Source organism: Cricetulus griseus, chromosome 5 (assembly GCF_003668045.3).
Source record: "Cricetulus griseus strain 17A/GY chromosome 5, alternate assembly CriGri-PICRH-1.0, whole genome shotgun sequence".
In the NCBI taxonomy this organism is placed as follows: domain Eukaryota; kingdom Metazoa; phylum Chordata; class Mammalia; order Rodentia; family Cricetidae; genus Cricetulus; species Cricetulus griseus.
Window position 1 is genome coordinate 92,081,293 of NC_048598.1, and position 16,210 is coordinate 92,097,502.

General features: G+C 37.3%; 1 protein-coding gene across 18 annotated transcripts in view; it reads right to left on the reverse strand.

The window, feature by feature from the left end:
* The window catches only part of Nrxn1 (neurexin 1), a 1,056,958-nt gene that overhangs the window by 673,022 nt on the left and 367,726 nt on the right, over positions 1 to 16,210 (reverse strand). For all 18 annotated transcript variants that reach the window (XM_035445200.1, XM_035445199.1, XM_035445197.1 and 15 more), the window contains one exon: positions 484 to 785. In XM_035445200.1, the coding sequence (XP_035301091.1) occupies positions 484 to 785 (302 nt within the window). The remainder of the gene's footprint in view (positions 1 to 483; positions 786 to 16,210) is intronic.

Sequence of the window (16,210 nt, forward strand, 5' to 3'; positions counted from 1 at the left end):
CCATGTTGGGTTGGGAAGAGGATGGAATAGGGATTAATAAAAATCCCAAGTGACAAAAAAAATTTTTTTTGAACTGCAAAAAATGAACTGTGATTTAATGACCCCAATGTCAATGCCCATGCTTCCAAATGACCACTATGAAAACTACAATTTTAAATTAAACAAACAGGAAATCAAAATCACAACAAAATCACACACATTACAGGAAGGGCAGGTTGCAGGGACATCCTTGCAGCCCTCTGGAAAATAATCATATGTCGCTGTATTAAAATAGCCCTTGGGCCCTAGGACTTTCTAGATATGCCCCTGCTCAAGTATGGCAGGAAGATTCATCTCAGAAGGAAAAGCTAATCTTGTGAGCAACTCTGAGCCCTGACTCGTGTGGGTGGGGTTCTCAAGGACCACACACACATCTGTGGGTCCCGCAGGCACAGCTGTAGCAATAAACAAAGGCGGTTACTGTCTTATCCACTGCTTTGTTACCTGACGCAGATTCCTGGTGACTTTCACATCATGCCAGGCATTATCATTAAACTTTCCATTCACGGGCTCCACTAGCGCTTCAAAGGCCCCTGATCCCAAATTAATGACCAGAGAGACAGCTCCATTTTTCAAGGCAAGATTGACATAATCAGCCGATTTCCCTGTGTGAAGCATCAGTCCGTTCCTCTGGAGAGTTTTAAAGGACAGGGTTATTTCATCGCTGCTGCTTTGAATGGGGTTTTGTGACAAGTCGTAGCAGAAGTATTCAGATCCCTTGAAGGTGGCAATGTACTCTTCTTTTCCTAGAGGAAAACAGATAACATACGTGTGTAAGTCGGTAAGTGCATGGCACGTCAGTAGACCTTAATAAATGCAACAGCTAATGAACTTTGCTTAAATTAACATACATTCAGGACAAAAGCCCCTTCAAATACTTCTATAGTGCTGTAGGTGGCAGTACACTTTTACTAAACTGCTTCAGGTATTGGGTCATCAACTACAGTAGCTAAAAGTGACATTCTTGAAAATTCAATTAATTTTTAAGTATCGCTGTAAGAGCTCTGATCAGACAAGGCAGCTTTGTGTTATCTTTAGGGCATGAATCAGGTACCATAAATGCATCTTGGCTGGAGCCTGTCTGCTGATAACAATGGACTCCAAAGTCTGACACATTTGTATCATCCAAGGAACTGGTTTTCCGGGAGATATTTATATTCAAAGGTCTTTCTCAATCACGACCCAAGCATTTTCACCACTGAAAGACCATGCAGTTTTTTAGTAAGGGGGAAAGAAGGAACTTGATCTGGGAATAAGCCAGTCTCCTGTGGAGTACGTATGTACTGCCTCCCTCATGGAGTGGGTAGTTATAAAAAGTCTGCTGCAGTCAGCTTGATGGTTAGCTCATCCCCTGGTCTCACCGAGCAGATGGTAGAGCTGGCTGCTATGAACATCATAGGAGCGGCATGCAAATGAAGTCTCAATATTCTGTACATAGCTGAGTCTTTAGTATATTTAGAAGCTACAATGTGGATCCCACCACATGCCAGACAGATCAAACAGAAATGCAGCCATTTGGAAAGAGCAGTCTTCTCCCACCAGTAAAGTAAGGCAACCCAAGGAAGACGTAAGTAAAATCAAATGTTCCTGTGTCTTCCCAAGCAATGATGGTAAATATGCCGAAACACATGCAAACCAATAAAAGAATGACAAAGGGAAAAAAGAAGATCCTAAACAAACAAAAAAAAATACAAAATAACAACAACAAAAGAGGCCTTATAGCTAGAAATCAGCTTGTGATAAACTAGAAAGATAATGGAAAGTTCTACCAAAGGGGGAGGATCTCTTTTGCTGGTAGCACAGCATCTCTGTTAGCACACTGGAATATTCAGAGTTTTACTTCTCCCTGGCAATAGATTTTTTTCCTCTCTGTTCTAATTTTGTTTTGTTGAGGCAGTCATTATGTAGGTCATGCTAGCCTCCAGCTAACAATTCTCCTGCCTCAGCTTCCTGAGCTCCAGGATTACAGAGGTGTGTCATCAAGACTACCAAAACAATGACTTTTCAGCACTACTGTTGTTTGCTAGGTTAATTCATCTCATAGTGTCAGAGTTCCATTCAAGGGTTCAGCTCCTCACAACCAGAGGACCTGACTTTCTTGAAGTGCCTACACATTGGTAGACCATGTCACTAGTCCTGCCAGAGTCCTCAGTGACTACTGGTAAACAATCTACTGTTCATGGAACACAGTCCAAATTTTAAGTGATAGTCACATAAAGCACAAACTAATTTCTAGTAAGAAGTAGCCTTATTTCATACATTTAAAGGTAACTGAGGCCTGCCCTTATAGTAGATACAATATGTGATATGCCATGAATATAGCAGACCTAATCATTCCTGTGTCAGAATGATTTGATGGAGATATCTAAGTCGCTGGAAAATTTATTATGACAACTGTTTCAATATTGGGTACCACCTAAGTGTGTACTTAGGTTTCATTTTGACCACTTGGTAGCTGTGATGTCACTGACAGAAATTATACAACTTTTAAAAATGTCAGTGTCTGAGATAATTAGTGATACTGATCCTTCAGGGCTAGTGTGGTCTAAAAGACTAAGGCAGAGAGGGTACCTGGTAATGTTGGTAAATGGCACCTGCTTTCCCTGTTGCTGCCCCAGGGAAATAAGTGTGGCAAATATTCTAAAACCTAGAGCACATTTGATTTTTGAAAAGGAAAAAAAAAAAGAAAGAAAGAAAACTCCCTGCAAGATCAAAACCAGGGCAAGGATTCTGATTATTAGTATGTGAACTCAGTACAATCCTGAAACCCACAGCTAGCACTGTGAACAAGAAAAGCATGGAAACAATGTAAAGATGACAACTGAGGACAATAATGGCATATTAGCAAACTACAATTGTATAATTGGAAAGATTAAAATGATCCATGGAAGTGTCTGATTGTATTATATTAGAAAGTCCATAGGGTTCCTTATAAGCCGGGGAAAACTGTTTTGCAAATTTAAAGAAATCTATAGATTCAGTAAAAATTTACTCAATTCCCAATGGATTTTTAAATTGATTTAATAAGCTAATTTTACAAATTCTATAGAAAAAAATAAAGTAGCCAAAATAGAGAATGAAATGCAGCAACTTGACTGTGTAGTTGTAGACACAAGAAATTTATGACATGTAAGAGAATGGATTGAGACAGATAGTAAGATAAAATAAATAATATACAAATAGCTCTAATACATACAGAAGTAATTTATATTAAGTTTTGCATTTCAGGTAAGGAGGAATGGCAGGACATTGGTTAATAATAGTGCTAGGATATCTAGTTACCTACACAAACAAAATGAAACAATCAATTCTAGCTGGTCCAGGCTAAAATTAGAATGGGAAATCTGCAAAATTTTTGTAAGACAGTAAACTGTGAAATGAAAGTATATTAAGTATCATACAACAACACTAAAATGTTGGCTGATCCAAATTAAAATAATAGAATCCATTTATCAATAATACCATAAAAGTGCAGGAAATTTAATAAAAATCTAAGAAAAATATTTTCATGTCATATAACAAAGAATTACAATATAGCATTCAGGAAGATCTACAACAAATCAATACTAAAAATGAAAATAATGGAGAAAATAAGCAGAGTAAATGGACAGCTTCTGGAATAACTATGTAAATAATGTAAATGGATAGTTTCATTAAAATAAATATGGAGAAATCAACTTATATTCAAATACCACTTCACGGCCAAAAAATTGACAATTAAAAAGTAAAAAAGAATCTAAAAATTTGACAAAGCTCATAGATTTATTCTTATTCACTATTGATGAAGTTGATGAGATGAAAACTGACCTACTATAATAGCTTGGATTGACACTGTGATCTCATGGCAATTTCATAGATGGTGAACTATACTTTTAGGAAGTTACCATTCTAACATTTTACCATTACTCTGAATAGATCTCTGAACTGGAGATGCTTTAGAGGCCTTCTTCTAACTCCACCCTTCCATGTATATTACTTAAGACAATAAAATCTGTAGGATCTGAATGACTGTCCATATCATAAGATGCACAGTCACAGAAGGCTAGAATCCTGCCACAAACCCAGTCACTGTCTGATAACACCATGTCATTGATGGGAAGGAGAGTGGAGTGGCATTCTGAGATGATGGAAAAAAACAGCAATGTGTCTATGAATATGTCTTAGTAGTAAGAGTTGATTGTTTGAGAATGAGGAAAGCATATATTCAGATCCTATGTAAGTGCCTAAATAAAGTCCTTGCACATCTCCGTGAGGTATTAAACAGTAAAGAGAATATATACTACAGGGTGATCATTCATATACTACATGATATAATATAGATAAATCTAAAAGTAATAATGTGAAGCAAAACCAACAACAATAAAAAAGCCAGACACAAAGTCTCATGGGCTTCTGATTCTATGAATAAAAACGTTTAAAGCAAGAACAAGTAGTGTTCTTTGATGTTACAAATTGAGGCAACAGCAGCCTTTGGCAGAGTCTGTTACAGTCTACTCCTTTTTGTGATATTGGTTGTAGTAAGCTCATAGTGCAAAAATTCAGTTGTGTGTTTATGATTGGACAGTTCTCGGTATATATAAGCACAATTTAAATTGTCCTGATCAAATATTTCCTTCTTGGAGCTAGGGACAGTCAATTCATCAGTGAAGAGAAGAGCACTTGCTGATCCGCCCAAGGACATGTGTTTGGTTCACAGCACCCACATCAGACAGCTCACAACCCCCTATAACCACAGTTTCAGGAGTTAAGTCATCCCCTTTCCCACATCTGAGGACAGTCACACATACAGAGTAAAAAATCATACACATAAATAAAAACAAATGGAACATTAAAAATAATTTTTTCTTCTTCATTGAAAGAGTGATATTAGAAAAACGTTGCATATATTAATGGTAAAATTATTCATGAAAACTAAAACAATAGCAATAGTAATATTTTAAGAGTCACATTTAAAAGTACTTTTCAGAATATAGTTATAACCTAAATGTAATTTACTCTTCATAGCAAGCACATAAGATTCAGCAAAGAATATCCTGTGCATAAATATAATAATAGTGTGTTAACTGATTGATGTCAAGATGATGACAGACTACCACTAATTATAGACATGTTACAGAGTTCCACAGCTTAAAAAAAAGCAATCTGATTATAAACATGGAGAATAATTTGCTTCATGTTACTTTAAAGTTGGAAATCGAGTCTTTGGAACTGAATCCTAGTCTATTTTTATCCATTCAAAAATTTAGATGGAAACAAATAATCCTTGTCTTCCACTTTCCTGAAAGTTCAAAAGAAGAATTAGAGCTTTATATGTTCTTGATAGTCTGACTTGAACAAAGATAAATTTGGTGGAATAAAACCTGAGTTCTCATCTGAGCTACCCAAAAGAATCTGGGACAGTAATGGTAACTATGACTTCTCGGCCATAGCATGTTGAAACAAGAGGGTAAATTCCCTGGATGACACAGAGGATGAATTAATAATGTGACTAAGACACTAAGAAACTGCACTCTTGAGGGCACTTAAGAGGGTGAATGGTTCTGTACTTCAGCACTGGGCAGTCAGACCTGTTCTCAGAACTCTTCTCGCAAGAGGGGATATCTGGGTATCTCCAGAAATGGTAAAATGATCCTGGGTTAAGTCTCAAAATGTGCTTTACACTCTCTAAAGGAAGACCTGAGGGATGTGATAGGACCTTCATATGCCAGTTTCTAACTGATAAAAAATAGATCTCAATGTGATGAAGATTTTCTTATGATTAGCTATATGTTGAACATTGCATTTGATGAAAAACAAAACAAAACAAAAAACCAAATTTCTAATTTAGAATGGCCTTTAAAGATAAGCCATGTATTTAACTGGGTGGCAGGTTCACCACATGGATGCCTTTCTACACAAAGAATCAATGACTCAACTTCATCTGACGGACAAAAAGAGGTCAGATGGCTTCAAAAGTTCTCAATGAAATTTTCTCAAACATATTGTTTCTTCTTTTCTGCATGGGGTATAACCTCATTAATTTGACCTATTTACACAACTTCCAAGCCTTCTGAATTTCATGAAACAAAAATCTCTAATCAAATCATTGGGCATTTTAAGAGCTAGAATGAACAGAGCAAGGCTCCACTGGCCACATTTGCAAGAAGAACTTTCAAATCTACTCTTTGTCAAGAATCTTCTCTATATCATTGCCCTGGATGACTTTGCTTTTCATATATAATCCCAACTCATACAAATTGTAAGGCTTTACTATAGCTGTATGACTCTAAGATTCAGACACCTAAATTAATAAGTGATAAAAACAACCGCACACAAATGAAGATTTGAGTCAAAGGTCTGCTTCATTTCTTTCTCTGCTTCAGAAGGCAAGCATACAAGACTGTCACAGCAAAAGGGTCCTTGACTTAACAAAGGCAATTGCTTGAAGTTTAGAGTATTAAATTAAATGATAAGATTGGTTGTCTCAGACAATAAAGATAAAACAGAAACTAGGAAACTTTGCCTCTTGAAATTCCTGTCCAATTAAGTCCTCTGTTTCCAAGTAATATGACAGAAAGTAAGATCATTTAATTTGTTCTAGCCCTTTATAAAGTTAAGTTCAAATCATTATTATAGGAAAATAACATTAGTTTAAGGAAAGAGTAGTCCATTCTTAGATTTACTTAGTAAATACTGTAAAACACTATATAGTTCTTAAATTTAATTGAACATGTATAAATTCTGAGGCTAACCTCTATTTCTTATATTTTTGGTTGTGAGTCTAGCCTTTAATGGCTGAGCCACCTCTCTAGCCCATAACCTCTATTTCTGTACAGCAATAAGGCATACTTTACAAAATATTCAATCAGGTTTTATTGGTTTATTTATACCAACCTATAGCAAATAACCAAGAAATAAGCAACCACATTTTCATGAAATAATACAAATAAAGAGACAGATTCTTAAAAATATAGTCGAGGTAGTGACATTTGTAAGGTAAAGAAGAGTCTGATATTACTTAGATCAATGCCCTCATTTGTTTATCAGGGTGAAAAAAACCAAAATCAAAATTATGGAAGCATTTCTAATGCAGAGACAGCCAGAATTGAATTCTTGCCTTCTTGATTCCAGCCTCAGATTCCTCTCAGGTTACAATATTATGTTATATAAACATCTTTTTCATAGCCAAAGAGTGGATTGCAGCTTAGACTTGAACACATTTTTCACCAAAACTAAACAAAAATGGTTCCAAAGTCTGGTACCATGCCCTTCAAATCCAACTGGGCAAGTTATTGGAATAGTTAAATACCAACAGGGACTGGGAAGCAGACACAACATGGCTCTGTATATTGAGAGATGACAATCATTTTACAGGGATCCAAGGGCATACCAGGAAAGCCATGGACAAGTACCCTAACATTCACAAAGCTTTCAGTATTGTAATGCTTGTGACCACATTGTTCTCAGATCTCCATTGGTGAGTTTGCAGCCACTAGACTCTATAGTGTATTTTAACCTGGGGTTAATAAACATTAAAAAGTAAACATAGCCAGCTAAGTATGGACCTTAAAGTGATTTTCTGCAAGAATTTATTAATTCTCTGGATTTAAATAAACAATTCCTCAAGAAAGAAGTAAATCTTGGAGTGCAACCATTTTGAAAGCAGAATTACAGGTATTTTGTGTACAGACAATCCTCATTTTCAAGGAGGATATAGAAGACATCATTTTAGGAAAGCACATTATTGTAGGGGAAGCTGTAGCCATGTCTACTTAGGGGCTGGCTACAGGTGTGCCTACACATTATTATTTATTTGGTCATGCTAATACAGACTGGGATATTTAATGAAGCTTCAAAGAGTAGCCAGTGAATGTACCTCCCTTCAGCTGCCCAAGAATCAGAGCAGTAGTGCTTTTAGTTCTAAATCTCTAGCATCCAAATTACCCACATATGTCTATGTAGTAAACCATTCCAAATTACAGAATTTTTCTTTTACGTAGATACAAATATAGGCAGAACTTCACAGAGTGTGAGTGTGGGACAGCATTGGCTGAAAAAGTGCTAAAAATGGCCTGTTAACCCTCACTAATCATATTGTGGCCTGGAGACTGTCTTTGTTACATTTTTGAAAATTATGAGAAATTAAGGGTGTCAGGATACCTGGCCAGCCATACTCTTTACTATAAGGTGATCCTCCAGTTGATACTGATGAAAACTGTGGAGATTCCATTGTTAAATAGTTTCTTACAGTGCTGCAATTGGAAAAGGAAGCCATCATAGAGCCCTATCACATTTTTATGAAGGAATAAACATTCAGTTCAATGATTTTGATGGTAAATAAGAAACCTAGGAAGAAATGCAATGTCTGTATCTGATCAGTGTGCAAATGTGTCAAATATCTACTTAATATGCATCCCAGCAGAGTCCAGACTTTAAATCACTGAAAATAATGGCTGATTTTTATTCTCAATGTGTTTCATCTTTAGTCAATATTACAAAAGAATTGTCAGTGGGTTTGGAAACTTACTATTTCTCTTCTAGAGAAATCTACAGGGTATTTATCTCCTGATGCTGTCTAGCAGGCCATGGTTTTCATCAAGCATACTTAAAAGGTTTGTTCATGGAGTTGAACATACAGTTATTTCAAAGACTATAGTCATACACTACTGTAGTTGAAAAGTTAAAACACACACACACACACACACACACACACACACACACACACACTCATGTACTCTAGATATGACCAGACTCAGTGAATACAGATAAGCCCTGGCTCCACATCTCCTCTTGTGCATAAGTAAACTAGGAACATTATAACACTATTAATACCTAAACAGAGGAAACCTGCAGCACCAAATCAGAATGCATCACATTTAAGAGAAGGGCAATTTCTTAGACTAGACAAAGAATGTATGTTACGTTGGTGTCCTCCACATTTCCAGTAAAGAGAGAAGCCAATACTTCTGCATTACTTACAGTGAGGGCCTAAAATAGCTAGAGATATTATTTATGTAATATCAGTCCTCCCCTGTATCTTAGATTTTTCCAAGTTTCTGGTTTATATTTGTGATTACAGAATTATCAGCTTATTAAGATAAAAAATGCAAAAAACAAATTGATTTATAGCAAAACCAGTATAGGTTAGAACACTCTGACTGTAGAATACCTGTTTCTTGTTTTTAATTTTAATTTTTGTTTTATTTATTTATTTATTTATTGAGACAGGGTTTCTCTGTGTACCCCTGGCGGTTCTGGAACTCATTCTGTAGACCAGGCTGGGCCGGAACAGATCTACCTGCCTCTGCCTTCCCCTCCAGAATTCTGGGATTAAAGGTGTGCACCACCACAGCCCAGCTATTTTTTTAAATTAAGTAAATCAGAAAGGATCGTGGAAATTTGTGCCATGACACTTATTTCAAGAGAAGATAAAGAGTATTGCATTCAGTGGTAACACACACAGAGCATCTAGAACGGAACGTGACAGGAAAAGGAGATTAGTCATCATTGTTTATTTACAACCACATACTTGATACCAACAGTTGGGAGGCAATGGTTTTGTTATTAGAAATGCACTAATAAGCTGGGTGTGGCAGAGCACGCCTTTAATCCCAGCACTCGGGAGGCAGAGGCAGGCTGATCTCTGTGAGCTCAAGGCCAGCCTGGTCTACAGATCCACTTCCAGGTCAACCAGGGCTACACAGAGAAACTCTGTTTCCAAAAACCTGGAAAGAAAGAAAGAAAGAAAGAAAGAAAGAAAGAAAGAAAGAAAGAAAGAAAGAAAGAAAGAAAAAAAGAAAGAAAGAAAGGAAGGAAGGAAGGAAGGAAGGAAGAAAGAAAGAACAGAAATGAAAGACAGAAAAAGAAATGTACCAATAAACCAGGCCCCAGGGGCTCCTGCCATCCCTATACATCCCCATTGGAGATAAGAGGAAAAGAGTATCTTACATGATGATACTTAGCATAAAAGTGTTCCATGAGTAAACGTGACTCAGATATTTAAACTGAGCCCTATGTACTGAGGAACTGCTTGTGGGACTATCTGGGGGAATAAGTTCCATGTTAATCCACTTTATCTCTTGGCTCTAACCTACACAAAAACATATCACTTCTGGCTGTTGATACCTGTGGACCAGGAAGCATCCTTGTAGGCTCACAATGCCTAAGACCTCATATTTCTCTTCCCTCTACTTACCAAACCCTTGGTGCTTAGGTGAGAAGTCATCGACTGGACAAGGGACCATGAATAACAAAAGATATTTTTATTGTCTTCCAGTAAATGCTGAGGGAAACAACTGGATCTGTGGGAAGTTCTATTTATAAGGGGGTCTGCTGAGATTCTTGTTTTTAGAATTTCTCAACATTTCTATGAAAATAATTTCCACTAAATATGGTTTGGCACACATAACCTCAAGCCTGGTATTTTGGTAGACAATTAATTACTGTGAACTATTACTGATTATCGTTACTAGTATAGTAATCACTTCAATCTAAGACTGCTGAACAGCTAAAAAAAAAAAAAAAAACCTTTTATCAGATCTTTTATTACCCTATGTATCACTATACCCAGCACACCTATTTAGAAACATTTTAGTCCATTAAGGTTCAATTCCAGAATGATTAACAGTATTATGTAGAAGAAAGGAAGGAGAAAACACAGTGATATTTCCTAGTTCTATGTACCTGATTGATGTGCAAAAATTGCTTTTTACTTATCTTTTTATTTTTATTTTCTCAAGAAGGATTGTCCAAGTTCTCAGAGATTTGAACACTGGTTTCTCCATGGCCCCCTTCAGCTCTATTCCCTTGACCACTCTACTCAAGCTCACTGGGTTTCATTTTCTCTACTAATAACTCAACTTGTCTGTACTAAGTGATCTCTGGTATTTCTTTGTATCCAAAAACACTATATGGCTCTACAGCACTCTTGATGTATTGAGCCACTGTTCTGTCAATTCATCCAGTAAACATTTAGTGGAGCCCAACAATATGCCAAATGTTATTGCCTTCCTGCTGATAAAATCATGTAACATGATAGGGGTGAAATGTCTTTCTGATGGATTCATTTAGTAGAATCTTCCACGGCAACCTTTAACCCCATGAACTTCTCTTATTTGATGTGGATATAAAATTCAGAAAATATGACAGAAAAGGTATTCTTTTCAACCGTAAATTCTCTGTTCTAGTCATCTGTCTTGCTCAGTTCAGATAGAATACTTCCAATGGGTTTTACTGAGGTTCCAGAAGAATAAGTTTGATAGTTATTTTATTCCCCCAATATGAGGCACTTCATATAAATGCAATTTTTAGGAAAAAAGATATATTTGAAAAAAATTAATTTTACTTGTAAGGTTATATGAATGAATTTGTGGTTATAAATGCTCCTCCAATACAATTATACAAGTGTCAGTTGATCTATTTTCCTGAAGGTAGGTCTATTAGTGTGAAACGTGGAGCTATCTCAGTTCAGTTCTGAATGTGTTTGGAGACACGTAGAGAGTGAATGTAGTTGAGTGTGAATTGGTTTCACTACAATGGGCAGTAAACATTGTCAGATGTTTGAATAATGAGGATCTATCTGAAGTACATGTCATATCTGCCTTTATTAGTTACATGTGAGGGTTCCAGTATTCATATCCCCAACTGTAATATTTAGAGAGATAATAGAGGAACACTCTGAACATTGTATTTCTCATCCCAGGTTGTTCTTGTCATTTGGGAGCTTTTTTTCTCAGTTCTTCCAAGGATGCATTCGTCTGTCTCAATCCCCTCCCAATTCTAGCTTAAGTATAAATGTGTTGAACCTATTACAGGGATTTCTGAGGTGTCTCCCAGAATAAAAAGTGTTATTAAACCACAATGTCTAAGAGAGAAATAAACCCTGGTAAACTCAAGCTCCCCAAAGAAGAATTTCTGGTACCCCTGGGATTGTGTCAATCCCATGACCCAGCTCTGGTAAATTCCAATGTTAAGTGATAAGTAATACCTTTCATGTTGTCATTTCCCCGAAAGGGCAAATGTGATTGCATCAATTTGTAATATGTTTACTATGAAATCAATCTTCTGTGGTTGGGATAGCAGGAAGGGGCAGATTATAAAACACACAACTGGGGGCTAACTGTGAAAGATATCCTGTTCATTTGTTAGCATCTGGCACTGCCAACAAGTTGATTTTGTGATGTGATACAGAGTACACTAATTGGTTATCTGATACCAAATTATCAGCCCCCAAATATGCATTTGAATAACATTATACAGACTGGTATGGTTACATTAAAGAATATATATGTGTGTGTACACATGCATGTATGTGTACATGAAATAACAATGAAAAAAGAGGCCTTGAATTTGGAAGAAACCTTTGAGGGCATATGGGAGAGGTGAAGGAGAAATGCATTTATAATCTAAACAATAAATAATGAAATACCCTCCTTGGAATGTAAACAGTATTGCCATCACCATTTAAGTTTTATCTGTAAAATAATTTTAAATTTCAGGATCCTGTGAGACAATGGACATTAGCAGATTTCAGCTAATTTTGCGGGTACTGGGAAATTTAGAATTCTCATCATGTGGCCGAGCTTGATGGAGCACGCCTTTAATCTCAGCACTCAAGAGGCAGAGACAGGTGGATCTCAGTGAGTTCAAGGTCAGCCTGGTTTACAAAACAATATGATTAGCTAGACATCATTCTGCCGGACTGAATAACACTGCCTTTTGAATCGGTGGCTGCAGTTTACAATGCATTCATTTTTATATCACAGTACAAGAATAGGATAAGGATAGGACACACTGCACACTGACCAGCACAAATGCTTTTGGGGTTGCATTTGCTGTTGTTAAATCAAACACCATGCTGAAACCAGTTAATTTCTTTAACAAATAATAATAACTGTCTTGGCACTATGTGAAAGAATATTTGAAATAATCTTTATCCCATTCCTGACAGAAGAAGCTTTCACCTCTGCCTCTCATGCGATGCACTTTGCCGACCAACAAATGACAAAATGCATAGTTCCTCTAATTAAGGAGCTAGTAACCTATGCTTCCCGGGTGCTTAGGACCCATAGACAATGCATGGTCTTTCTACTTGTACTGTCTTCTTCTGTTTTTGCCAACATAGTTCAGTGTTTAGTTGTGGGTGTCTGCTTTTACTTTCTTTTTAAGGACCAATCATTTTGTAAAATAGCAGAACAAATACAATGCCCCTTCAGAAAACATGGAAAGCTAAAAATGCTTACTGATATTGCTCCTTCTCCTACCAAAGGTCATTATCATCTGTCAAGATGATAATATTGCTATCAGAACTAGGAGAAGCACAAGGCCTTACACAGAAAAGAAAAAAAAAAAAAACAGCTAGCTCGGCCAAATTACTATTTATTGTTTTTAAATTCAACCATTCTCTAGAATTCATTACACAAATATATATAGTTTAGTGATTTAAAAAGAAATCTCAAATAAACACTCTAAGGGGGCATATCCTCCCAGTCTCTAAATGTGTGCCTGGGACAATCCTTACTATCTGTTCAGAAGCTGATGAAAAGAAAATGGAAACCAAATATTTCACTATCAACATTAAAAACAGGGATACTGCACTTTGAGGGGGAAGGTCATGGAAGTCAGCCTCAGGATAAAATAAAGACGAAGACTCAAACCAAAAGCTAGTCCCAAAATCCTTTGAGACCAGCCAGTACCTCATCCACCAGCAGCCTCTACCTGACAAGCTCATCTTTCTTTAACACAATGACACATCTGAAACTTTTGGGTACCGATTCTGATTGCCTCTTTTCTCCCTGCTTCACCCTCATAAACAGTTGCTGGAGATTTTAACCTCACGGAACGCTGACCAAAAGGGGCACAACAGCCTCCACACAACCGTTTTTTAAAAATATTCTGCTCCTGTTTTCTTCCAATGTGTTTCAGTCTGGGGGAGAAAGAGCTTCTTCCCCCTTTTCCTCATTTACCATCTCTTGTTTGGCTAATTGAAAAGCAGACGCTTTGGCTGTCGGAAGGAGGGAACGGGCAGGTGGATGAAGATTGAACACTTTCTGCTCTTGAATGCCTCACTATTCTTTTCAGTCAAACAAACTCTTTGTCTTGCTCGGATTGAAGAAAAGCACAGAAGCAGCCCTTCAGCCCTTCTTCCCTCAGGTCAAAGTCCCTTTTAGACTTGGCCTGCAGCTTGGAAACATGAGAACTCTGCACAAAATGGAAAGTTCTGCGCTTCCAAGAAACTCAGCAGCAGCAACCAGCTGAGGTCTCCGTCCTGTGGGCCGTCTTAGCACATTTTCGGCATCTCTGAAGACAAAGTGGTTTGAAAGCTCTGAGGTTTTCTTGGCAACAGAAAAGAATAATTTGACTTCCCTTGGAATAAGATCATATTCAGCAGAAAAGATCTGCTGGGCTCAAGGTCATGGCTGTTGGCTCTGTGGATATTCAGTTATTCAGAGGAGCTGTTCCATGCCTTCAAAGCGCTTTCAGATACTGCTGCAGGTGTTGCCTGTGCAGCATCCCTGAGGCCCACTGGTCCTTGTATTTCATCTTTTTCCTCCATACTGTCCATTGTGCCTCCTGAAAGTCGTTATCCCCGGTCTAGGTACATGTTTGCCCTCCTAGAGATTTTTAGTGAGGTGCTATCAGGATAGGTACACACACACACACACACACACACACACACACACACACACACACCCCAACTGACTGTTCTTAAAAATGTATAGGTATTTAGGAATTGTTATAAGATATATTGTTAACAAAATAAGCTACGGGAGACCAGAGAAAAGAAGTCATTGATGGAAAAAACGTCTTCAGAGCTTACTATTTGTGTGGCACGATGATGCTAATGGCTTTACAAAATTTCATGGTGCAAAAGAGAACAAAAAGGCCAAAGGAACTAAGTAGTAGTTGAAATTAACTTGTCAAAACCTGAGATGCTTCATAAGAACTTTAAAGCTGACTTAACATCTGAAGGACAAAAGATCTGAAATTTGGAAATCTGGGGGGGGGGTGGAAGGAAAAAAAAACAGAAAACAAAACAAAAACATCAGAGTTGGGTGTAAAAATGAGTGAAGTTCTGAAGTTAAAAAAAAAGAAGAAAGAAAATCAAACTGCAGGGAACATTCCCAGACAGAAGAAGAAAATGTAAGAGATGGAGGATGGGAGGAGTGTGGAGAAATGCTTGCTTCTGAACATGAGTGGCTGACACACTCAGGAGTGCACAGCATCTCCAGCCAGTTAAAACTCCATAATGGAGGAGAGTGGGGTTGCAGAGGCTCTGTCTGAGAAGTTAGTGCCTGTCAATGGTTGCAGGAAAAGGGCCACTACTCTTTATGGTTTGTTTACTGGTAGGCCACCTATACCTCAGGGAATAACTCCAAGTCCATGCAACACGAACTGGACACCGTGAGTGGTTTAAAAAAAAAGAGTGGGGGAGAAGGAGAGAGAGAGATGGAAAGAGAGAGAGAAAGACTAAAGTTGGGGGAATATGTGTCTAGGGAAAAGTTGGAAGTTAGTACAGGGTTGTGTGAATATGATTAAGATACAGTGCATACATATATATCAATTTTCAAAAAAATAAAAATCAAATGTTTAGTAAAATTTAACTCAGACTAAAATAACAGGATGAAAACAATTAAATGAAGAAGTTTGTTGCAGGCCAGAATGTAAAAGGCCATAAGAAAAGACATCACTGACAAAAAGACATCAGGAAGGCTCACCTTAAAGGCAGTGGTGAGTTACTGACAAGCAGGAACTTAGTGTCAATCCTATGTTGTTTTTGGTTGTGAGTATTATTGTTTTGAGCAATGAGTCTTTCAAAACACGAGACCGCTGATTTCAATATTAAAATTATGGAGAAGTAAAAGAAAGAAATTTCAACTCACGTTTCTACAGAAAGTAAAATAGTGAGAGAGCTACAAGATATTTTTTATTCTTATTGTCCATAAAATGGACCAACATTTGGTTAGATGCATTATGGGAAGGGACATGGAAACTTGGGGGAAAAAAGAGTATATGACTTGATCCATCAATCAAAGTAGAGAACCATCCAAATGGCATCATCCCCTGGCAACCAGCCCCTCTTTTCCTTATACTCCATGAAAGAGACATGCTGCTGTACCTTGGATCCTTAAAACAATCATATATAAGACCTTTGGTCAGTCTTGATTCGCACTATCCCTTTGCTTCAAATCAA